A 23538-nucleotide genomic window follows, 5' to 3' on the forward strand; every position below is an offset into this window, starting at 1 on the left:
CGTAACGTCAAGGATGGTTGTGACTGGTGTGTTGTTGGTTGTGAATGGAAAATATGTGGCGCCGAAATGAAATGGTATATGAGGTAAACCGTTGAAATAGTGAAGTCGTGCCGAAACTCGTGAAGAATTGTTTGGTTAAGATGGGAAAGGAGAATCGTCTGAGTCGAAAGAATGAGTCAAGGGAGAGATATCAACTAAAAGAGATCCTCAGCGGTCAACGTGCTCTTGCTGGAGTGTAAAATGTGACCACATGGCGCGGCTACAAAATGTGATCGACCCGCCAAATCTCGATCTCCGCCTGCGAGATCTCTGACAACAGTGAGCCATGCATTCTTCCCCTCACTTTCGTCGTCGTCGTCTTCGAAAGCATCGCCGAATGGCTCGGTACAAAGTCTAGCGCGATCTGGGAGCAGATCGTAGTTGATGTTCGATCCAAGCTTTCCCATGAAGCCAGATGTTGAATTGCTGACCCTTGTCGTCCCCGCTGGGTCAGTGACTTGGATAGTGACGGTGGGCTGGCGACGGGCTGCGACAATACGGGCTTGAGCTGCGAGTCGGGAATGGATGGGCAATATAGGGCGGGCGCTGTTGGAGGTTATCGTGTTACTGCTGACGGTGGTTGAGGGGATGGACGAGATGGATGATTTCTTGTGGTCCTTGAATGCAGCTTCCAGAATCGCTGGGAAGGATTTGGCAGAATCCGCTCGCTCCTTGGACTTCAGGTGGGCGAGGTTGGGTTGTTCTTGCTCAGCAGTGATGACTGAGCGTCGATTCGTCGCGTTGAACGGGTCGAGATCTGTAGGTAGAACAGCTGTAGCTAGCGGTTTACATGTCTCCTGAACGCGACCCTGGGGATCATGTGGAATGCGAATGTTGCGAAGAGATGGGAACAGACCGTTCCTAATACTTGCTGCTAGAAGTGACGTTGCCAGACAGCATAAAGGTTCCGCATTGCCGAAAGGAAATTGGGGCAATGTCTCTCGACTTGTGATTGATGGAAGATTGGTAGGCAGAGGACTGGCTTGGGAGCGGATCTCCCAGTGGATGTAGGATACTGTCTTTGATCGAAGAAAAGGCAGTTCCAAGTTTGATGGTAGATATAAACTTCTATATTGGGAAAATGTAAAGTTCCGCAATTGGGGAAATCTTTCGCACAAGATGCCGGAAATGGTCGTTAGGTTGGCGATCTCAAGATTGATAAGTGAAAGGTTTTGCAGTGAAAGGCGACTCGATGAAGTGCTTAGTCGAACCAACCCTTTGTCGCTAATACCTGGTAGGTTCTCCAATCGTAGAGACTCTAAGTATGGAGGGAGAGAGTTCAGGGCCAAATTGGAAAACGTAGCTGCCGGTAGTCCAGAGAGAGTAAGGTGGCGCAAGGCAGGGAGTTGTCGACAAGTGCCAACAATGGCACGGAACGTTGGAGAAATGTCAGGACGTAGCTGGCCCTGATGCAGAACCAATGTCGTCAATTTTCTGTACTGTGAGTTCAGTTCGAGGAACCGCTCAGTGGGATCACATGCTGCATGGTAATAATGTTGTGTAATATCCTCCTCTTCATCAGATTCATCATCGTCGACACCAGAAAGGACCCAAATGCGCTCTTTCATATTTTTTCGCGTCGATAAGGCTTGTGACAGCCTGTCGAAGGAGGGAGAGTATGGTGCATGGAATCCTACTATGCGCTCCAGGTTTGGACATGCGTATACAAGTGAGGCGACCAAATTGACGATTTCCTCGCGGTCGATGCTAGCCGATTGATATAGCCATTGAAATTCCGACAGATGGAGCTCGCGAACAAGTGCTGATAGGCCACGTCGCTCTCGAAGTGTCCGCCTGAGGAGTTTGAGACGTGCTGCTCCTTTGATCTTGAGTTTTGGCAATTTCGGGTGCTCCTCGTTTGTCGAAACCCAAACTCTCGAGTACCTTTATTGCTCGTTAGCCAATGACAAACATAGAAACAGATAAGATAATGAATGACATACATTACTGCAGTGGCGGCCCTGTCCCAGGCGCGGCTTGTCAGTGATAAGCTGTAGAGATCCTTCAAGTAACATGAGGGACAGCGATAATCATGCGCGACTCGTAACAGTTCAAGCTGTGCTATAATGGCATCATAGACCTCCCTCGGTAGATTTTTGAATACTGCTGCTGGAAACATAGGTGCTGGCTTCGACCGACGCCATAATGAATTCCTTCTGCTGCGCTCAAGTTCCCAAGGGGTCTGCGTGAGATGCGGAACATGGTAATCGATAACGGGCAGTGCGAAAGCAGGAACAGTCGGCCGAGAAGGGTCTTGTGGATGAAAAGAGTGGCTAGATAATTGAGGGTGCAATGGTCTTGTTGGAAAGAATTTGCGATTATCCGCTGCGCTGGCAGTGAGTGGTCGCGTTTCGTTTGAACTGGGCAACGCGATATAACATTAGCACGTTCTCACAGGTGCAGAGCAAGTATTCCAACACATCATCGCACTCATGTCTTGGTTTTCAACTTACTCTCTGAAGGTGCTTCGCGCGAATATGGATTCGCGACTCCATTGTTGGACCATGGCCGCGAGGCTTTCAGGTCGCAAGTACTGGCGCAGAGGGAAACAGACACTATCCTGCAAACTAATGTATCAGAGGAATCGCGATACCACTCCAGCGGGAATCCGTAAGTTAAGGAGAACTCTGTGAGACACCAAGTCCCTAGCCAGGCGGGCCTCTTGGAATTTCCCGCGAGCGGCAAATATCTAAGTGCTGGGTTGCTCCTGGCCTGCCCTACAGGGTTTCGTCAGTGACGGGATGCAATAGTGAGTACTCCAGCCACTTGATCGACTTTACATCAGACCTAGGCGATCTGCAAGCAATCATGTTCAACATATTAAGCCACCTAACGAATCATGCTGCAAGACTAGGGCAGCCCGGATAATTTTGACAGAGAGCGTAGACAGCATAAACATTGTGATGATAGGACGGATGTTTGGCCGTGATTTGTCGTAACAGCGACGGCGCCATGCTAACAAGCCACTTGGCTATGATAGCGTCACGAAGGCTGGTTTTAAGTCGTCGTACTGGACGGGTTCATACAGTGAGAAAAGAGACATTCGAAGCGGCTATACCAGCCAACGTCGCGGAAATTTGCTACGGGTATCTGGATCAGGCAGGCGACAACGGTACCTGCATGAAGAACAGGTCCCACAACAACGCTTCGTACGACGCTTTCGTAGCAGTTTGTATTGTGCTAATCAAACTTTTAGGTGCTCAAGTTTTCGAACATAGGTAGGGAGTGCCTCAGTACACTTTCAGGATGGAATTAAGCATACGATTCATGCAATACGATTGGCTTCGATTCGCTCGGTTTCCCAAGCGACCCCTGTTGACGATCCGCCGTCGTTGAAGCCCTCCAATCGAATGCGTTCACCAAGCTTCCGAGCAAATGCGGTAGCCGGTTGTTGTCCCCCAACAGCCTCTTCGATGCACGCGCGGCATGTACATGTACATCTTGTTGGGTGGAGAGCTGGAAGTAACCCTACCTGCCTTTTTTGTGTAGGGAAATGCATGCAGGTAGAAATTGTCTTGTGAAAAGAACGCCTCAAAGGGTACCGCCGTCCAGTCCATGCGATTTCGCCTTACAGAGACCCCACGGACATCGCGATGGATCTACTCCCGAGGGCTTTCCTTACCGAGTGGCTTTTAGACGTGGTCCAATCCCAGTATCTTTTCATTGCGTTCATAGATGCGTACCGAGCACGAGCTGTGGTTATACGCTGTTAGGGGTTCGAAACGCGTCGGTGTACGGCGGAAGGCAAGCTGAGCATGCCCCGACTGGACAGGGTCTCCCGCGATACCGAAAAACAGGACCTGTCGAGGATGGGCCATGTCAAGAAAGAGATTTTGAAGGCCAATGACCCTGCCGCGAGCTGGTGGTGTTCACCAGGTAACCCCATACAACTGTGTTAGCGGGCATCCCGGGAGATTGGAAAAGGGGACGCTGTGGGATTGACTGCTAGTCGCAGAGCTTTTTAGCGGATGCATTTAATCGAGGTGTTTAAAGGCCGCGACGCGCGTGTTGGATAGCATAATGAGTGTTATAATGATTGATGAATTGAATAGGAACAGGAAGTAACTAACGAAATGAATCGAAGGATTCACATCGATGTCGCGATCTACTTTGCTAAGGCGCTAACCTTGATTTGCAATATCGATAACCCAGGGCGAGGACGAGCGCCTGCCTTCCTTGAGAATCCAAGATCCTTACCTGCCCAAAACCACTTTCCCCCTGAATCCTTCTATGTATCTACATACCTTCTCTGTGGTCATGTAAGCGCCGCCTAGATTGCACATGCAGCCTTTTTTGCCTATTGTATGATATAAAATGACAATTCTGGTATACTCTGAGGTCTCACGATACACACCCAAACCCCACGATAATGTGAAAATGAGGGGGCGGGGTAAACCGCTACGAGTAGTTCACCACGTGTGGACCGAGGATCAACATTTCAACGATACGCATGCTTAGGAAATCATGGCTCAATGATAAGATATAGTGTCATTCATCGTGGGAAGTAGGTCTGCAAATACTAAAAATACAGCTCCTTGGTATCATAACTTTTCAACAAAACCGCCATTCGTCTTGGTGAGCTTGCCAGCAAGTAGCGACGAAAGAGCGATACTTTCTAAAGCTCGCGCCTGTTGTTTACCGCTTTATGCTCTACTCAATCAATGAGTACTCTAATCCTCCTCGGGCCAGACATTGTAACCGAAAGTGTCCTTCATGTTGACGAAACGAGTGTGTCGTCCTCGTGCAACCTCCTCGATGGCCTCGAAGTCCTCCTGGCTCAGCTCAGGAATCTGCCAATTGCTCTCGATACGCTTGGGAGTGGAGCTCTTAGGCAGCACCACGTACCCTCTCCTCAAACCCCAGGCGAGGAGGACCTGAGCGAGGTCGAAACCGCTGCGCTCGGCGACCTTGTTGAGGACTGGGTTTGTTCGGACCTTCTCGCCAGTGCTGGGGATCTGATTTTGAGATCCAAGAGGAGAGTAGGCTGCAGGGACGACGTGGTTCTGAAGGCAGAAGTCGACGAGCTCGGAATTGGGAAGGAAGGGGTGAATTTCGATCTGGTTAACGGCGGGCTTGACCTCTGCGAAGCTGAAGAGCTGCTTCAGTCCTGCAACGGTCCAGTTTGAAACACCGATCGCGCGGGCCTTGCCAGAGCGGTAGATCTCCTCCATGGCGCGCCATGTTGGCTCAGGGTTTTCGGTGAGGTCCTTCTTGATGATGTATTTGCCGTCCTCGCCGATCTTGGGCATGTGGTTGTCGTCGCTGACGGCGGCGATGGGCCAGTGGACGAGGAAGAGGTCAATGTAGTCCATCTTGAGCTTGTCAAGCGAGCTCTGGAACGACCATTTCACCTCATCGGGCTCGTGGAGATGTTGCCAGACTTTCGTGCAGATGAACAGATCGCTGCGCTTCACGCTAGGGTTGGCCTTGAGGAAATCGCGGACGGCATCACCGACTTCATCTTCGTTCTGGTAAAACCATGCACAGTCGAGGTGGCGGTATCCAACCTCGAGGGCCTTGGTGACGGCCTGGTACGTCTCGCCCTTTGCACCCTCGTTGGCGAAGGTTCCGAAACCGACAGCGGGAATTACAACACCATTGTTAAGGGTATAGGTCTTCTGATTGGCGAGGGGTGTGGAGGCTGCCATGTTGGTGGGATGTTGGTATGAGATAAGAGATAGATAAGGAAAGCAACGTGATGAAAGCACAGAGTAGAGTGAGTAGGTATGAAGGAGGTATGAAAGGAGACGTGAGTTATTGCTGATAATATACAGGCTGGACTGATTATGACGAAAAGAGGCAAAAGTCAATTTTTAATTCTCGAAGGATAAGTCCGATTCGATCCTCGTAACGACAAACACCGATAATGTTGCTATACTCTCTCCAAGAGATTGGAAAAATTTCGTCACAGAGACTGTCGGATCGGATCCGGTGAAAATCCACAATTTCTGTCTCAACAACTTAGGAAGTTTCACACCGCTGGTCGATATAGATCTCCGCGGATGACATCAGGGTGGAGTGTTTGGTGTGCTGGACCTCCACACCTCGAGAGACGGACACCAAGAATAACTCTAGAAGGGAAACGAATGGAGCTCAACAATGGAGATTTGAAGTGGGATATTCTTCGGGCGGGCCCCTGGGCCAAGCTATGATTTGGTGAAGAGCAGTGAGAGAGTAGGGAATTTGTTAGACGAGATGGATCAAAAAAGAGGGAACCAAGCCCGATTGGGAACAGAGCCGCAACCAGAAGCCGATAAAGGTGGGGAAGTTCGGCGAACTAAAACCTGACCAGGCGAAGCGCTAACTCGCGACTAAACCGTTAACAGTGACGTTCGGATACTTCCTTTCATCTATGGTGGACCCATATTTTCTAACGTCACTCTCCCTCACCATTCAGAATGCCACAATCATGTCAAATGCCATCATGGTTGGCTAACGCCTCCGCCTACCACTCGGTGACCCTGCCAACCAACGGTAGGAGTTCTGCAGGAAAACCCTTATTATGAAGGGACAACCGTCCATCAATCTGCCCATCCTTTCCCTGTTGATCGGCCTATCGCATCCCTCGCTGTTTAATCTCGGCGGAGCTTGTGGATACAAGCAATGAGCCTTGTAACGAAATCCTCACTCGCAACCATTCTCGGCCAAATCTTCTGGACCCTTCGCCACTCATAGCTCTCCAAACTACAGTTTGTGGATCACACCTTTGATACACGTTGTGTCTACCACGCTTATGACGGCATAACCACATGCCGGACACGCTCTCACAGCCTGTACTTCGGTGCCACCCGTGCTAACTAATCCAGCGGCGTTTTCGTATTGCATGTGCTCGATGATGTCGTCTACGTTGAGTGGTGGATCCCTATCAGTGTCCAGTGTTTTGGGACTCGGAGAGGAACGGGATAGGGCGGCATAGGGAAGGCTCTGTGAAGGCTCTGTCCTTTGAGATTATTATGCTCATGATAGAGAGCATCACTGCGGAGTAAGGACTGTGGAGAATGGTATATATTCAAGAGGACCCTGAACCCACTTCTCAATCATCATCCTGTTCAACTCCAACTCAAACATCTATCATCATACTATAACTCATCAAGTCTCTATCTTCACATTCATAAATCCCAGACTTTTCTAAATTCGTTTTGAGCAGACGCATCTTATCATCATGCCTGCCTTCGAGGACTCTGACTTCGGCGTGCCCGCCGCTCAGGCTACCCAGCACAGAGACTCTCAAGCTACTTTGAGCATTCCCTCTGATGCTAATGGTACTCACAATGCCATTGAAGTCCCCGCTACACGATCATCTATCTCTGATGCTCAACAATACATGCACAACCTTTCCCTCTCCCCATCAATGAAGGAGCGTCGAGGATCAAGAAACTCCTTTGGAGTTTCCCTCCCCATCCCCCGCTCCAAGAGGCAGTCAAGGTTGTCCTCCGTCCACTACCCTGATGGCAAGCCTGCTCGTCCTGGCATGCCACCGATCCAACCATCCCGTGACATCCTCGCCGCCCAAGTTCAGGATCTCGCCCACGAGACTGTTCGTGCTGCCAAGGATATGGCCTTCGTCTTCGATATTGACGGTGTGCTCGTTCACGGAGACCGACTCATCCCAGAGGGCAAGCGTGTCCTTGAGATCTTGAACGGTGACAACCAGCTCGGTATCAAGATCCCCCACATCTTCCTCACCAACGGATCCGGAAAGCCCGAGGAGCCTCGCGTGCAGCAGCTCTCTGGCATCCTGAAGAATCCCATCTCCACCGACCAATTCATCCAGTCCCACACTCCCATGCGGGCTTTGTCCGAGTACTACAAGACCGTCCTCGTCGTTGGTGGTGAGGGCTACAAGTGCCGTGAGGTCGCTGAGCAATACGGCTTCCAGGACATCGTTGTCCCCAACGACATCGTCGCCTGGGACCCTACCATCGCACCCTACCGCGTCTTCACTGAGGAGGAGCGTGCCACCTCCCGCCCCCGCGACTTCTCCAAGACCAACATCGAAGCCATCATGGTCTTCTCTGACAGCCGCGACTACGCAACCGATATGCAAATCATCATGGATCTCCTCCGCAGCGAGGACGGCCGTCTCGGCACCGTCGCCAAGGACCCCGTCTCCCAGCGCATCCCCATCTACTTCTCCCAGGGTGACATGTTGTGCCCCACCGAGCACCCCATTCCCCGCATGAGCCAGGGAACCTTCCGCATCGGTCTCGAGGCCATGTACAAGGCCATCACCGGTGCCGACCTCGAGCGTGTCGTCTACGGAAAGCCCGAGCTGGCCACCTACAAGTATGCCGACGAGGTCATCGCCAGCTGGATGGAGCAGATCCACAACGACGAGAAGCTGCCCAAGAACATCTACATGATCGGCGACAACCCCGCATCCGACATCGTCGGCGGCAACATGTACGGCTGGAACACCTGCCTCGTCCGCACCGGTGTCTTCCAGGGCGGCGACAACGACGAGGAGAACCCCGCCAGCTTCGGCGTCTTCAAGAACGTCCTCGAGGCCGTCACCACCGCCATGAAGAAGGAGCTCGGCCAGGACTTCAAGTTCGAGTTCGACGAGAAGATCAACCCCGTCCTCCACCACGACGTCTCTGCTGTCGAGTAGACGCCTTCTCTTCGGGGCAATTGCTGCAGCACATGAAAGGCTTTTCACGAATTATCTATGCATAGAACTGGCGTTTTGATTGTATTTCTTTTATTTTCTTTTGTAAATATGAGCTGGGGATTGTTATCCAGAAAACTCATACATTATATCCTGTCGTCTCGTTTTTTCATGTATCTCACATGTCAATAGCTTCTGAGCATCTGCGAACAAAAGCATATAGCATCGTCATCTGCAATGATATCTCACAACTACATCATTTTCTTGCACTAGAAAAAGGTAGTTCATTTCCAAACGTTCACACACACATCATTACCAATCTTTCGATCTTGCCTGTGACTTCATATTACGTAGTAGTGCCAGAGTTGGAGATCGATCGTGACTAAGGAGGACCCTGAGCCAAATCGGGAAATGCGTGATGACAATCACCGACTAAGAGGACTTAGAAGAAGTGCGAGAGTTAGGAAGTACTTTCGGTCAGACTTTTCGAAGTTTAAAATGTTTGTGGGGTATATTCGTGATGTCATGAAGCTATATACAAAGAAATTGCCCATTATTGCGATTGAACGCCGGGGAGGTTGACGTAGGGCTCATGTAGGAAGCACTCGATCCAACATTGCCAGATTCTCCGTTTCCTTGCGTTTCCGCTCTTCGAGTGCCTGTCGTGCGCCCTCTCGCTTTCGGACCGCTGCATGCTCGCCTGTGGCGCCAAGAAGTTCGGGGAAGTGCTCCCGGGAGAAGTGCAGGACGAATTGGGCGTCCTGGTAGTTCTTGTCTGCGAGTAACTGTCGTGCGACTCCTAGGCAAAGCTGCACCAGGAAGTCTCTTCTTTCCTTCGTGGCCTTCTTCATGCGCAATGTGGCTCCCGCTGGGTCTTTTAAGAATTCCAAACCGGGTTGTGCGCTGCGCTTGGAGGGATGGAAGAGCCATAAACTAGCGTTGATCCCTCGTGACCAGACTCCACCCCATGTCTTAGATGACTCCATGAATGATTCGTAGAATGCAGTTGTCGTGGGTAAGGATGGGTTGGCAATAATGTAATCTGTGAGCATAGATCCTGCACGACGCAGGATGCGTCCTTGGTGGGCTTGTTCTGATGTCGATAAAATTCTGAATGCTCGCGCAAAGACCATGAATGCTTCGTCAAGTCCACGGTTTTGGACGATTGTGGCAGCCATTAGGTTCTTCGTAATAATGTGCTTGAAGATGGCTACTATTTTCTCCTGTTCTTTGGTATATGAGACATCGCGTGCAGGAACAAATTCAAGCCATTGCCACAATCGGAAGGATTGGCCCTCAGCAATAAGGAGTGGTACTAAACGGCGTACGAGTTGGGTGTTGCTGAAGAATTCCAATGAATTATCTGACCCACTAGCCCACAACCATTCCGCGATCTTTGTCCCCGGTCGTGATATGGCAGCTGGATGTGTCGAGTTGAAATTCCTCAAGTCCAGCGGTTCTTTGTAGAGAATAGACAGGCATAAATCTGCCTTGGCTATGTCGGCATTTCCCATGGCTACCAGGCCCATGAACCAGCCCAATGGGTCTTGGAGCACTTCTCGTGCATCGCTAATATTGGAATCCGATGTCCTTCGTGGCCTGGAAGCAAACAACGGATTGGAAAGGATCGAGTCGATGTGTTCATGAGTAGAGCCCTGCGACGTAACAGGATGACTCGATGGCGCATTCCGCAAGCCTCGAGGGGGAGCTGGGAGCAACTTCTGGTTCTGACCGCCTTCTGAGCGACTCACTGGGTGCTCACGGTCGAGATGGGCTCGGAAGGAGGTGGTAAGAAGATTGAGGAGTTGCTGGCTTTCGCGAGGAGACAGCGGGAGTTGCGGGTGGATCTTGGATGCCAGCATGCTGAAGACCCTCCGTGCCGCAGCGGGGGACTGCATGTTGGGCTGTATTCTGCACGAGAATGTAACGTATTCCTCGGTGGATGTGCTGCGATTCGATGTGGGCGTATATGAGGGGGATGGTGTGGCCGTGACAGGTCGTCGTTGATTGATGATCCGACTGACGAGACGAGACGAGAGAGGTCCGAGTACGAGAATACGGGTAAAGGTCGCCAGCCCACTTACCAGCCCTGGCCTCTCACCTGCCCACCCAGCTGCCCTTACCTCACAGGCTCACACAAAAGCGTTCTAAACTTGGGGCGGGTTGACTCACGTGACCCACCTGCCGCTCACAACCTTACCTAGCTGGAGAGTGAAGTGCACCCGCCTTCTTGCTCTCTCGTCTTGCAACCCCCAAACCTTCATCGAACTCAGCCCAACCACACAAACCCAGCGAATCCCTTCGAGCGCGACGAACCGCCAATCCAAGGCCTTTGAGCACTCTCGTCAGAGCGCCAAGCCGTTTGCTTGCCCATTTAGCAACCTCGACTTTACCTCCCTGACCTCGTCATCTTCACACCTGCACTCTCACCACCACCCACCTTTCCCACCCCCACAAGTCCTAGCGACTTATTACTCACATCACAAAACCAAACACACACATGTCTGACATACAATCTCGGCCTGTCCGCGGCAGGACCACGACCCGCGGCGGCGGTCGCGGTGGACTTGGATCTCGAGGCCCACGATCAAGCAAACAAGCCAACGGCGACCTTTCATCAGTCGATACATCTGCAAATGAAGGCGAACTCGGCGAGCTCAAGCGCCGTTACCAATCGCAGTTGTCTACACTCAAGGAGGTGTTCCCAGACTGGACCGATGCCGATCTCGTCCTTGCCATTGAAGAATCTGACGGCGACCTCTCAGCTACGATCGAAAAAATCAGTGAGGGTAAGTCTGCCATCTCCCCCATCTAACGCTGTGGGCCAGGTGCAATGTCGAGTATTTTGCATCGCGTTTGCCATTGACATATTCGCTAACGAGCTGCGTGCTAGGTAATGTTTCCCAGTTCGCTGAAGTGAAGAAGACCAAAGATCGGGCGCGCTCGAAAGTGAAGGAGGCTCCTGCCCCAGCAGATGCTGCTTCTTCGCAGCGCGGTATCCGTGGAGATCGACGTGGCGGCGACAGCGTTCGTGGTGGTCGCAGCCGTGGTACTGACCGTGGCCGCGGTGGATTCCGTGGTGGAGCTCGGGGAGGAGCAACGAATGGAGCCCGCACCGGCGGCGGCGCAACCTCTGTTTCTACAGCCGATGCTTGGGGTATATCTGAAGGAAAAGATAACGACCAGAGTGCTGCTGCTGCTCCCGCCGAACCTGAGGTCCCGAAGGCTGCACCCGCTCCTGCTGCACCACCGAAGAAGACGTGGGCTAGCATGTTCGCTACCCCCAAGCCAGCACCAGCTCCCCCCAAGCCTGCGGCGCAGCCAGCACCTCCCAAAGAACAACCAGTCCCAGTACCTGCAGAGACAGCTGCCCATGACGTAGCGCAAGAAGCGGCGGTTGAAGCGGAAGAGTTGCCGATTCCTCCCGTGGCAGATGAAATACCAGCAGAACCTCCTGTCACAACAGAACAGCCACCCGTGGCAACGCCCGAGAAGCCAGCAGACGAGCCTGTGCCAGAAGTTGAACTCACTCCATCCAAGGATGAGCTGACGAAGGATAACGTGGAGCATTTGCCGGACGAGTCGCATCCCCCACCTACGGAGACAGCCGCCAGCACTGTTGCCAGTTCGAGGGACATTGGCGTTGCTACTCCCCTCAGCACCTCTCAGGCACCCATTGGCCGCCCTGCCATTGGAGGATTTGCAACGACTGCGCTCAAGGCCACTGGTACCCCTCACCGCAGTGCCAGCTACCAGAGGAGACTTTTGGAACAGCAGGAGGCAGTCGTCCTGCCCGGTAACCATGCCGTCGACAGGGCTGCTGTTCAGTTTGGCAGCTTGGGCTTGAATGGCGAAGCTGACGCTGACAACCTTGACGTTGACGAAGATAGGGAGGACGCCGAGACTAGGACTCAACCCCCTCAGCATTCGCCTGTTGCCCAGCCTCGTGCAGCATTGCCTCCAGCACCTCGCCAGGGCCCCTCGGCCTCAGATAGCCAACCCCAAGATAGCATTGCTACGCCGAAGCAAGCTCCAGGATTGCCCCCTGTTCCCCAACAGCAACCTATTTCGCAACAATCGCCTTCCGAGCCACTTGGAGCACAGCCAGTGCAAAACCAAGGACCGCAAGGAAACTACAACCAATTCGGTCGCTATGGCCAGAGTGGCATCCAGGCCGATGCTTCCGCTCCACCCCAAAAGCCATACGATCCCTTTGGTCAGCAAGCTCCCCAGAGCCAGTACGACTATAACCAGCAGCAGAGCCAGCAGAGCCAGCCCCAGTCACAGGCTGGCGGATTCTCGTCTGCACCAGACAGCTTCGGATCACAGTACCTTACGGCAGAGCAACGCTCTGCTTATCAAAACTACTACGGCGGTTACGGCCAACAGAGCACCCCTAGCCAACAAGAAGCCGGCTCAGCACAACAGCGCACGAACAGCGCATTTGGTGCCGATTCTTCCTTCCCCGGCAGCCAGCAACAGGTATGTTTTCTTTGGTTGAAAGTGACACTTCAATTCATTTTCTCTTCTCATTGTAACGTTACTAACAACCAAACAGACCCAAGGTCGCTACAACGATGCTCAGAACAGCGGACACACCACTCCTAACCCTGCTGCAGGCAATCAGCACCCTAGCGGACCAGCTTCTCAAGGCCAGCACATGCCTCAGCAACATCAGCCTGGACAACACACTGGTGGTTACCCATACAACAACCACCCCATCTACAACACCCCGCAATATGCTGCTTGGATGAGCCAGTTCGGTGGCATGTACGGTCAGGGTGGTTATGGCGGTTTCGGCAACAAGGGAATGTACGGACAGCCTCACCACTATGGCATGTCTCCCCAAGCATCCTACGATAACCAGCACTCCTCGTCCCCTGCTAACGCCGGTGGATTCGGAGCAACCTCTGTGCAAGGCCGTGAGAGCGGACTAGGTGGAGGATTGGGTGAATTTGGAAGATCGGCATCAGGAACCTCGCAGAACCAGCATGGTGCCACCGCTGGTGGTTACGGAGGTTTCCCTGATGTACTTGGACGTTCTCAAGCCGGATACCCCAACCAGAGCTCGTCGTATGGCCAGCAACAGGTTGGACAGCAGGCCAGCACTGAGGATTCTTTGAAGCCATTTGGAGAGCCCAAGGCTACTGGACCTAGCCCATCTGCACTTGGAGCCCAGCAAGGCCGTCCTGGATCTTCCACCAACAACACCCCCAGCCAGGGTGGTCAAGGTGGTCTCCCCGGCCAGCAGCAAGGTTTCGGCGGATACCCCAGCCACTTGGGTCATCAGTATGGTGGCCTCGGTGGACTCGGTCACCAGGGCGCTGGTAGCCACCAGGGAGGCGGCTACGGCGGCAACTATGGCAACTTCAGCGGCTATGGAAACTATGGCAGCTACGGTCGCGGAGGATGGGGCGGTAACTACGGTGGCCAGCACTAAATACTTTCTTGGGACTCGAGGAGTAGGGAATAAATATATAGCATTGGTGGGATCCTTCAACATCAATGCTTTTGTATGAGCGATAGGGCGAAGGCGGGTTTTCTTTTAACGTTCCAACGGCAAAGCAACTTTAGCATTGCCTCTGCCTTGTACTATGATGAATTATTTGGGAACTCCAAGGTTTTCTCTTTTGGTTGTCATTTTCTCTTGTCTCGGGATTTTCCTTCTACACCTCTCTGGCATCCTCTCTCACTATCTCACTATCTCTCTCTCCTTCTCTCATCTGTCACTTATCTATCGATCGTAAAGGGATTCTGGCGCACTTGTCCGGCCACGCTGGGTGTTTGCAGTTGACTATTTTCCTTACTTACCATCTCCGCCTACCAACCACGAACAACAACCAACAACCACAACAAACAACAAAACAACCAAATGTTTAATCTTCCCGGGCCTCTCCCCAAAATCCTGGGGAGGGGCACCGAGGAAGGGGTTCCCAGAACCGCCCCCAAAAAATGCGCTCTCTTGCTCTTGCTCCTTTTAATGTGCTTCTTGTCTTCTTCTCGAACATTTTCAACCCCACCACCCCTGGATATTTTTCCTTATGTTCCATTTGACTGTTTTTGTTTGATATGATCATGAACCCCCTGACCCCTGGTGTCTTCCTTGGGATAGTCAAAGGACCTGCAAATTCGCATAAACAACTCCTGACCACACGAGGATGGACTGGGTTCCCTCTCAAAAGAATACGAAAGGGTTAACTCGTCATCTCAATTGGGAAGTAGGTTGCCAAAAACGACCTGAGGATTATGAATCTAGGAAGGAGGGAATACGGATCGGAATATTTTCCCCAAAGCTCGTATATTTACAGTGTAGGGTAGGGTAGAATAAACCTCCCCCCCTCGACCAGCAGCAGCATACTTTATCTCTTAAAAACACGCTGGGACTTAAAAAGGAAATGCACGATGAATTGACGATGCATGATTTTCGCCGAACCTTGTTTTCATGTAGATATCTCCTGAGAAGTGACGTCTGTGTGCCTTACCACCTCTATTGCACTTGAGTGAATCCCTACCAACGAAAAAAACGACGTCATCCACTCGAATCCTTAGTTTCCGATCTCCGGAACTCTTGCGAAAAAAAAGCTCGTATTTCACTTCTCGCAAACACAGCATCCGGCAGGGAGCCGCACCAACGAAGCGAAGCGTAAGCGAATCGCATCTGTCTACCCAGCCTGGCCATGTGGCCATCATGTCTCGACAGATACACGAGAGATCTCCGAGGTGCATTACTTGTATTGCTAACTATAGTTTATCCGTTCCGCTCTCTTCCATGGGTGATGATACTCTAGTATTAACGCTCAAGGGCCCTTTTTGGGGGAGTCGGACCTGCCTGTCGGGGAGCTCGGAAGGGAGGTAAGTCAATCGAGATGTTGGGGATGCAGGTACGCGTTACGCGCGATTGAATTCCCTCTTTTCGCCGAATGTTGGGGGCTAAGGGGGTGATTATGGGTATGGAGGGTTCTCGGTCTTTAGGACTTTGTGATATGCTGTTTGATACCTAGGGAATGGTGCACGCGAAAAGATGGGATTTGGATGGGCGTGAATGGTGGTGGCAAGGGACTGTGTTTACTTGAGTAGGTATGTACATGTTGTTGGGATTCTACCAAGGGACGCCAGTATCAGCCTTGATAATGGATGATGAATAGCTGAGCAGGTATTTGAGAATCAAAAACTCGTCTCCCGTTCCGTGGCGGAGAAATACTGTAAAGGATCGAACATTCACCGCTCTGGTTTCCCTCCTGGACGATTGAGAGACCGGAAGATTCCAATTAGTAGGTTGGGTCTTGCCAGGATGGGTTAGACGCAGCCTTACAACCCCACTTGTATTTGCTATTCTTTCGCCTGTACCTTGCCCCATGTGGAATAGCGTTATCATTACGACATCGACAGTTGTATGGTGAAGATGCGTAGGTGGATTTTTCATTTGTGACGCCGCGTAGGTTATCAGCTCAGCTGGTACCTTGATGGCCCATGGGGTATATCCATCTCACTCCACCACAACCACCCACTACTCATCCATCGTAATGGGAATAATACCTCACCGACTCTCCTAACCATTCTTAAATAGCCTACGTAGCGTCCGTTTCAATTCCCCGTCCTTTCGCCTCGTAAATCGATCTTATCATTCCAAATATACGAGGTCGTGTTGGCGCAAGAGCTAGGCCTTTCCGAAGCCTCAAAAGTACTTCCTCGTCCCTCATCCAGACATCCCGAGAAAACCTAATATAGTCTGCGCCGCAGCTGAACAACTTGCCTTTATTCCCCCTCTTTTCGCACATTTTACTGCCTGAGATCCTGTTTTCGTCAATTCCTCGATTCCCATCTCCACTGTACATACATCCAACATCCAACACCATCACAAAACCCCAGTACGAGAAAGACCAAACAGAAAAAGGAAAACCCAATGGTCGAACCAATGCATCAACAACAAACCTCCCCCTTCCTCCGCCTCCTCCCCCTTGAAATCCGCCTCATGATCTACGAATACCTGCTCCTCCCGTCCGACAAGCCCTCCTCGACGCACGCCTCCAGCGTCGCCAACCTGATGCCGGACTACCACACCTACTACTCGTCCGACACGAACAACGACCCTTTCACGCTGACGGTGCGGACCATCGATCCGTTCCTCGGGGGAGGCGCGGGAGGAGGAGCGGGAGGGGGTGCGAGGTGGAGGCGAAGGTCGACGTATCGTGTTAGGACTGGTGAGTGGGATCCCAGCGCGTTTGATCGTAAGATATCTGCCTTTTTTTTCCTTCTTTCTTTTCCTGAACTTTCTCTTGACATCGTTCTCCTTTGCGAGTCGTTTCGTCCTTTACGTCCACGAACAAACCAGACGACTAACAGTCCCCCCACAGGACCCTTCCAAACCTCCACAATCCCAACAACCTACCGCGTCCTCCTCTCCCCCTACACCTCCCACCTCCGCTCCACCATCCCCTCCCTCCTCCCCGTGTGCCGCCAGATCCACGCCGAAGCCTCCAAAGTCCTCTACTCCTCCTACACCTTCGCCTTCCACGCCAACATCGAGGCCCTCGTGCCCTTCTTCTCGGACCTCACCCCCTGGGCGAGAGCGCACGTCGCGCGCGTGCAGATCACCAAGAAAGCGCTGCCGTATACCAAGGAGTTCGATCGCGCGGAGTGGAAGGGTATGTGTGCGTTTCTCGCTTCGATGGAGGTGCGGGAGTTGGAGTTGGGGGTTGTGGCGGGGAGGCCTGTGGGGGAGGATGATGGGTGGGAGGGCGTGAGGGGGATACGGAGGGAGGAGTTTGAGGTGCTGGGACGGGTTCAAAGGGAGTGGACGGGGGGGAGGTTTTTTGGCGAGGAGGGGGCGGGGAGTGCGGGCGGGATTGATCTTCAGTGGGTGGTGCAGTTGATGAGGGTGGGGGGGTTGAGGAGGGTGGATGTGAGGGCGTTGGTGGAGAGTTGTCAGAGGCCCAGGAGTGAGGTTATGGCGTTTTGGGTTGCGTTTAGTAAGAGTGTTGAGGGGGGTTTTAGTGAGTGGGTGAGGAGTGTTATGGTGGGTGCGGAGTGAGTTGTACTGCGGGTGTTTTGGGGTTTTCCTTTTGGTTCTCGTTCATGGCTTTGGAGATACCAGGTTGGCTGCATTGGAATTGGCGTTGGAGGGACATTGGAATTGGAATTTGAATCGCGGGATTGCATCTGCGTCTGCGTCTTGTCATCAATTGTTTCTTTCGAAGGAAAGTGACAGAATGCATCGAATAGCGTTACAGTATGGTCAGCTAAGTAAAACAAAAAGCTAACTCGATTTTTGACCTATATATCGTTAACTTTGAAGTCGTATAGAGTGTCAGATCGCTCATATTCGTCCTTTTTATATGCACTTACCACACACAACCCCTCTTACTCACCCACCCCTCGAATCCAACATCACTTCGCAACTTTAACCCTTCACCCCCAATTCAATCCACATCCGGCACCGGCAACCCATCAATAATCAACATATCATCCCTTCCCAGCGCCTTCATCGCCTTCCTCGCCTCCTCATCCCGCAACCGCCTCGTCTCCGCCTCCGACACGAGCACGAAGTCGTACGTCAACAGCTTGGTCCCCTCCTCGACGCCGTACTGTGCCGCTTGTTCGGCGCTCACGACGCCCAGGTCGACGATCAGGGACTCCTTGACGCCGAAGACGGCGTCGGTGGTTTCGTAGGGGTCGCCGCGGAGGTAGAGGGCTCTGTTTGGAGGAGGGGGTGGTTAGTTTGAGGGGAGGATTGAGAGGGGAGAAGGGGGGGGACATACGTGATGAGGTGGTCGTAGCCCGGCTTCTCGAACATGAAGTGCATGTGGCTCGGACGCCAGGGATGTCTCCCGAGTAGTTTTAACCTATCCCTCCATCAGCTCTGCCATTCACTTCCCAGTTCACCACCGATTCATTTGCAGGGATCGTATGAGTATAACAGAGATCCTCACATCTTGCCCACCGGCCCATCCTCCGGAATCCTATACGGCACCGGCACAATCGCGCGATACCAAAACCTCCCCTCCGCATCCGTCCTCAGCACCGCCCGCCCGTCCGCCTTCTCCCCCGTCCACCCCTCATACTGCACATCATAAACCCCCTTCGAATCCGTCTCCCACACATCCACCTTGACCCCCTCCACCGGCCTGCCCGCTGTGTCCCTCACACTACACACACACAGCAACCTCTCCCCCTCCGGATCCACGGTGATACTCTCCCCGAGCTCCACATCCGGCGCAGCGTGCGTGTGATACGGGCCCAGCACCGTGCCCTCGGTGCTCGCGGGCGGCTTCGGATGCGAGATAGCGTCGACGAGGAGGGACAAGCCGAGAGTGTCGGACAGGAGGATGAATTCCTGGCGCACGTCGGTGCATTTTTGCCCGACGGCGGTGAGGAACTCGATGCCGGCCATCCATTCCGGGGTGCTGAGGCGGGTTTCGCGCGCGAAGTCGTGGAGGTGGGTGACGAGGCGCTCGAGGATGTAGAGGAGGCGCGGGGAGGGGGTTTGCGCGTTGATGAGGTGGACGTTTTCGGTGATGTTGGAGATGGTGAGGTCTTTGAGGATGGGGGTGGTGGGCGGCGGTGGCATGGTTGCGGTTTGGGTTGGAGTGGTGGGTGAGGTTGAGGTGGAAGGGGAGGGGGAATTGAGAGAGGAGGTTATGGTGGAGGTGATGTGTATCAGTTATAGATAGCTAGGTCAGCAGCGTGAAGTTTTGTATACGATAAGTACTGAGTTAGAGCAATGAGGTTGAGGATGGGAAAGAGAGCGAGATAGATAGCGGACGTATTCCGCGGACTAAGTGGTGTGTCACAAGATGAAGCTGACAATTAGAAATGAGAGGTATATTTCTAACTTCTCATAGGCTCAATTGGAAACTAGGAACTGGTGGTCATGCTTGTACGAGTATTATTGTACAGGTGTTGTAAGAGAAAAGAGTTACGAGTAAGTGAGGATGATGATGATGATGACGACGATCAAGTTTCCCCGCTTAGACCCTGGCCTGGCTTTGGGGGGGAATTATGGGGAATGGGGGTCTTCGGAGGGGCAAGTCGGCATGCGGAATGTGGGGCATCGACTTCTCTACGTCTCGATTTCTCTATGTTACTAAGTATTGACTGATGGATTGGTAAGGTGGTATGATGGCATAATGGGAAGAAGTTGAAGTTAGCTGTGAATTGTATGTATCATGTAAAACTAGGTACACATTTTTACATGTAGGATGAGTTCATTCTTCATATGAGTGATCTGTGGTCGCAGACACACACTCCCGAACAGCCGTCATGGCTCGGGACGGACCGTCCTCTCCGGCTAATGCCCTTTCGTGAGTATTGTATATCTCGACAGCAGGTCGCTCTCTGTACGGAGTACTCTCCAGCTCGAATCAAAAGCCGGACTTTCAGAATGTGAAAGCTCTCTGTGATTGGATTGACCTCCCTGGCCACCTTCTAATATAAGTATAGATAGACGAGTGGATTGCGAGCATGACTGCTCAAGTCTACGACGCAGCGCAGCGCAACCCCGGCACTCATCACTATCGAGCATCGCGCTGCAGATATTCTAGAAGCAACTCATCGCCGGGAGACAAGGTAGATCGGACCGTGGCCTTTGTTTGATTTTGATCTCCACCAACGAACGCGCGCAATCACACAATCGAAATTACTGACTCTGGCTGGTTGCGAAAAGAAAACATAACCTAGTCAGGGTGAAATGAACCAACAGTCCCTCGTCGTCTTTCGGTCTTCTCCTCGGAGGCATTCGAGCGTCGTCTGCTTGCTCTGTCTGCGGCACGGCCAAATAGAATCCGAAAAACATCAAGCACCCTAATTTCCAGCACAGCTCGTACGGTAACGCGCCACCCCAAGGCGAACGCTGACAATTTGTTCCCAGGATCATGCATCCGCACATTGCTGCTGCCGGCCGCCAATTAGCCTGAAGCGAATATTGCATAGTACGTGTTATGCAGGAACGAACACACAAGCAAGCAAGCGCAATGCGAGCAATTCGTGCGAGGAAGAAAAGAAGTCGTAATTTTCCATATTGGCCGCTGGGGAGGGCTCTAATCCGACTTGTAATGAGATCCCCTGGTCTCGTGCGTGCGTCGATCTTTCAACCTCTGCGCGCTGTCCCTACCCGCTGCTGCTGCCCACTCGCATGTTCCCATCCGTCCTTCCATCCTATGAAAGATGGATCCTGCAACCTGTCCGCCCCTGTTGTCCAGACAATCCAGTAGACTTTCAAATACATATCCCAGTACCCGATGAACCTCGAGAACAAAGAAAAAAAAAACAGTGGAAAATAGGTAACGCAAAGAAAAGAAAATACAAAGAAAAACTCGTGCTTCGTGTAACGGACAAGTGTCTCGCTCTAGACTAAATCACCCGGGACGACATGACGGTGGCACAGCCCGGAAAGAGGAATCTCACGTGCCACGGCGGGTTCAGATGTGTATCTCTGAAAAGGGACCCTTTCGTAGTGCAATCACCGTTCCCAAGTGGCGAAATCATTGAAGGTCTAAGTGCTATTCTTTGGGTTCTCGGGTGATGCCTTCCACTGCATGAATATGTCAGTTTCATGTCCAAATCATTGCTCTGGGAAGGCACAGAGGATGATCTCCCACCTGCCGATGTCGATCGGAGAAGTGATTCGAGATCTGTGCAGCGAAGGAGAAAGCGTAGTGCTGTACTACGAAGCCCCTCTGCAGTGTAAAGACATGATGGAAGCGTACCTTCTTTCCAAGCTCCTTCTGCTGGTCACCGAAAGATAGATCTTTATACTCAGAACGGTGCTTCTTGACTGTATGATTGTCAGTGTGTCTTTCATGTGCGCACTGCGAAGAAAGTGTCTTTATAAAGATGACAGAGGACGCGCTGGGACGCGTCTTTTTACGTGCGGGAAGTAGATATCGAAACACTCACAGAAAGCCTGCATCTTAGCCATGGCGTTCTTCGCGTTGGCCTTTCGAGCACCTTTGGGTGCGCCGCGACCTTTCTTCACTCCTGCGTCGGTGGTCTTCGTCTTGGGAGCAGCGGTCTTGGTAGTGGTGGGTGCCATGTTGAGCAGAATTGAATCTTGTGTAGAATTTGAATGGTAGGTATAGGGTCTATCCTCAGATCTTGATCGATCTGTACAAAGGGGAAGTAAGGAAGAAGTGAGGTGAGAGAGTGGGAATCGTGAAGAGGAAGAAGTGAGAGGTCGACACAATAACAACTCTCAAAGCGCTAGTCCCCATCGAGAGTGTATACAAATCTGTGGACGCGAGACATCGATTATAGGCACGCTGGGCACCCTGCATTGAGGCTGAAACACTGCCGGGGCATGGTAAACGCATCCTTGAGATTTGTCCTATTTTCGACATAAAACTCTTTTCGGGGAAGGACTGTTTGTATCATTCATCATCGAGCATGGCATAAGTCATGCCTTGCGTTGGCTGCTCAACTCCCTCTGCGAGTGATCGAATGGTCCAGGGGTCCGCCAGATGTGAGCGGTTATTCGCCCAAAAGGAATGTGAGATCTGCAAAGATTACAATAGTATGTGACACAATGTCTTATTGGCCCTGGATCTGGCTCGCTCTATGGAGGGTTGGCGCCTCGTGATCCCTGATTCCAGGTCTACGGTTGGGCTGAGGATATGACCAGAACTCACTGCCCCTGATAATGTGCTGTGTTGTGAAAAAATCTGGAGAAGTGTGCACATTGGCTTCATAAGAGGGTCTACACCTAACTTGGATCAGTTCCTACTCCTGTTCGAACAATTTCACTTTACTCAAAAGAATTAGTTGTCAAAAGTGACAGCAGTATTAGAAGTCGAAGAAAGCCCAAAAAGAGTAGAGTACTGTATGCGATTTCTTCAACCGCTCGAACAGATTGTCTGTCCGGTAATGTTGCTTCTTTTATTGATCCGTACTTTCCATTATCTTTCATAAAGATTGATCCTACTTTCTCCGACGTCTTCCCCGTCAAACGATGTCCTTCAATGCGTCCGGTGAATCGATAGTTCTACTTGGCAAACTCGGTCTTGGTTACTTTGCGCCCACAGGCACCAACTTTCCGACGACGAGGTACTTCTCCAAGAAACGCTCTTCCCATCCGCGGAGAGCTTCGAGCTGTTCGTCATTAAGGTCATCGAGGGGATCAAGGGGTCCATCGAGGTCGCTAGTCAGCATGTCTTCGTCAAAACTGCCATGCGCAAGGCCACGGCTGGCATCGCGACCGGCGAAGTTGGCGTAGGGACCGCCGGGTCCGTAAAAGTTCTTTCCAGAGGTGACGTCAAAGACCTGACCCTTCACGGCCAGGTAAACGGGCATCTCGTTCAGTCCATTGTAGGGGAAGAGTTCCGGTGGGGTGAATGTTCGGAAGACGGTGGGTGGTGGTGCTCTGGGGAGAGCTTGAGGCTTCGCGGGCTTGAGGCGGAGGTAGACCAGGAATACGAACAGGGTGAGGAGGATCAGATTGATGGGAGTGACCGGAGAGGCTCTGAGCGATAGCTGTTAGCGGAGAATGATAGGGAAATAGGTGACGGGATTGGGGGTGGTTGCTTACACCTCTGCGGCAGGCGGTGGAGATGACGCTGTAGTTGTCCGTTAGCCTTGCCCCAAATGGGGGATTGCACGACTCTTACCATCTGCCATGGTATGGTGGTTGCAATGGAATACAATATATGGGATGTACGGGAACCTGAAGAAGCTGTGCGACGTTGTGGTGGGATGAGGTTGATGGTGTTATTATTTGTTAGTTGGGGTGTTTTTGGCGGGGCGGGGCGGTAATTGACTGGCAGGCGGCGGGCCGGCGATGGAGATGGTAGTGATGATGACGATGATGCAACCACCAACGAAGTGCCATCTAGGCAATTAAATATCACTTCTAGAAACCCTTCGAAGTCCGAAGCTGACCCCCAAGTTCACGCATGGGAGTA

At 52.1% G+C, this 23538-nt stretch overlaps 9 protein-coding genes across 9 annotated transcripts; 3 read left to right on the forward strand and 6 right to left on the reverse strand.

Moving 5' to 3' along the window:
* Window positions 1–194: 194 nt before the first annotated feature.
* BU24DRAFT_450861 (uncharacterized protein) lies at window positions 195–2545 on the reverse strand (the record flags this gene model as incomplete). The annotated part of the gene is made up of 3 exons (XM_033531058.1): window positions 195–1923; window positions 1983–2399; window positions 2493–2545. The coding sequence occupies 3 exons, from the start codon at window positions 2543–2545 to the stop codon at window positions 195–197; spliced, it is 2199 nt and encodes a 732-aa protein (XP_033384657.1).
* Window positions 2546–4709: 2164 nt separating this feature from the next.
* On the reverse strand, window positions 4710–5687 carry BU24DRAFT_347741 (Aldo/keto reductase; the record flags this gene model as incomplete). Its single annotated transcript, XM_033523537.1, has 1 exon — window positions 4710–5687. One exon carries the CDS (start codon window positions 5685–5687, stop codon window positions 4710–4712), a length of 978 nt encoding a protein of 325 aa, XP_033384658.1.
* Window positions 5688–7201: 1514 nt separating this feature from the next.
* BU24DRAFT_391645 (HAD-superfamily hydrolase) lies at window positions 7202–8650 on the forward strand (the record flags this gene model as incomplete). Its single annotated transcript, XM_033525117.1, has 1 exon — window positions 7202–8650. The coding sequence occupies one exon, from the start codon at window positions 7202–7204 to the stop codon at window positions 8648–8650; it is 1449 nt and encodes a 482-aa protein (XP_033384659.1).
* Window positions 8651–8943: 293 nt separating this feature from the next.
* BU24DRAFT_199165 (uncharacterized protein) lies at window positions 8944–10846 on the reverse strand. The gene has a single exon (XM_033521798.1). The coding sequence runs from the start codon at window positions 10543–10545 to the stop codon at window positions 9238–9240; it is 1308 nt and encodes a 435-aa protein (XP_033384660.1). The 5' UTR covers window positions 10546–10846; the 3' UTR covers window positions 8944–9237.
* BU24DRAFT_199183 (uncharacterized protein) lies at window positions 10847–14303 on the forward strand. The gene is made up of 3 exons (XM_033521799.1): window positions 10847–11436; window positions 11541–13129; window positions 13206–14303. Exons 1-3 carry the CDS (start codon window positions 11148–11150, stop codon window positions 14085–14087), a joined length of 2760 nt encoding a protein of 919 aa, XP_033384661.1. The 5' UTR covers window positions 10847–11147; the 3' UTR covers window positions 14088–14303.
* A 1790-nt stretch (window positions 14304–16093) lies between these two features.
* BU24DRAFT_450866 (uncharacterized protein) lies at window positions 16094–17920 on the forward strand. Its single transcript, XM_033531059.1, has one exon. The coding sequence runs from the start codon at window positions 16551–16553 to the stop codon at window positions 17676–17678; it is 1128 nt and encodes a 375-aa protein (XP_033384662.1). The 5' UTR covers window positions 16094–16550; the 3' UTR covers window positions 17679–17920.
* Window positions 17921–17956: 36 nt separating this feature from the next.
* BU24DRAFT_391648 (cathecol 1,2-dioxygenase) lies at window positions 17957–19560 on the reverse strand. The gene is made up of 3 exons (XM_033525118.1): window positions 18577–19560; window positions 18406–18489; window positions 17957–18340 (listed from the first exon to the last, which is right to left on the reverse strand). Exons 1-3 carry the CDS (start codon window positions 19212–19214, stop codon window positions 18067–18069), a joined length of 996 nt encoding a protein of 331 aa, XP_033384663.1. The 5' UTR covers window positions 19215–19560; the 3' UTR covers window positions 17957–18066.
* A 1577-nt stretch (window positions 19561–21137) lies between these two features.
* On the reverse strand, window positions 21138–21677 carry BU24DRAFT_462495 (uncharacterized protein; the record flags this gene model as incomplete). Its single annotated transcript, XM_033532016.1, has 3 exons — window positions 21138–21176; window positions 21352–21419; window positions 21542–21677. 3 exons carry the CDS (start codon window positions 21675–21677, stop codon window positions 21138–21140), a joined length of 243 nt encoding a protein of 80 aa, XP_033384664.1.
* A 968-nt stretch (window positions 21678–22645) lies between these two features.
* Window positions 22646–23254, reverse strand: BU24DRAFT_409439 (cytochrome b5; the record flags this gene model as incomplete). The annotated part of the gene is made up of 3 exons (XM_033525916.1): window positions 22646–23099; window positions 23166–23193; window positions 23245–23254. The coding sequence occupies 3 exons, from the start codon at window positions 23252–23254 to the stop codon at window positions 22646–22648; spliced, it is 492 nt and encodes a 163-aa protein (XP_033384665.1).
* Window positions 23255–23538: the final 284 nt, after the last annotated feature.

This window comes from Aaosphaeria arxii (genome assembly GCF_010015735.1).
Source record: "Aaosphaeria arxii CBS 175.79 unplaced genomic scaffold BU24scaffold_4, whole genome shotgun sequence".
In the NCBI taxonomy this organism is placed as follows: Eukaryota; Fungi; Ascomycota; class Dothideomycetes; order Pleosporales; genus Aaosphaeria; species Aaosphaeria arxii.

What these genes read in the sequence shown, in the direction of transcription:
- BU24DRAFT_199183 (XM_033521799.1), top strand. Translation starts at nt 11,148, where the DNA reads ATGTCTGACATACAATCTCGGCCTGTCCGCGGCAGGACCACGACCCGC. An exon ending in GATCGAAAAAATCAGTGAGG is followed by an intron (nt 11,437 to 11,540) that starts GTAAGTCTGCCA and finishes GCTGCGTGCTAG; the next exon opens with GTAATGTTTCCCAGTTCGCT. An exon ending in TCCCCGGCAGCCAGCAACAG is followed by an intron (nt 13,130 to 13,205) that starts GTATGTTTTCTT and finishes ACAACCAAACAG; the next exon opens with ACCCAAGGTCGCTACAACGA.
- BU24DRAFT_391648 (XM_033525118.1), bottom strand. Translation starts at nt 19,214, where the DNA reads ATGCCACCGCCGCCCACCACCCCCATCCTCAAAGACCTCACCATCTCC. An exon ending in GATGGGCCGGTGGGCAAGAT is followed by an intron (nt 18,490 to 18,576) that starts GTGAGGATCTCT and finishes ATGGAGGGATAG; the next exon opens with GTTAAAACTACTCGGGAGAC. An exon ending in GGCTACGACCACCTCATCAC is followed by an intron (nt 18,341 to 18,405) that starts GTATGTCCCCCC and finishes TCCTCCAAACAG; the next exon opens with AGCCCTCTACCTCCGCGGCG.
- BU24DRAFT_199165 (XM_033521798.1), bottom strand. Translation starts at nt 10,545, where the DNA reads ATGCAGTCCCCCGCTGCGGCACGGAGGGTCTTCAGCATGCTGGCATCC.
- BU24DRAFT_450866 (XM_033531059.1), top strand. Translation starts at nt 16,551, where the DNA reads ATGGTCGAACCAATGCATCAACAACAAACCTCCCCCTTCCTCCGCCTC.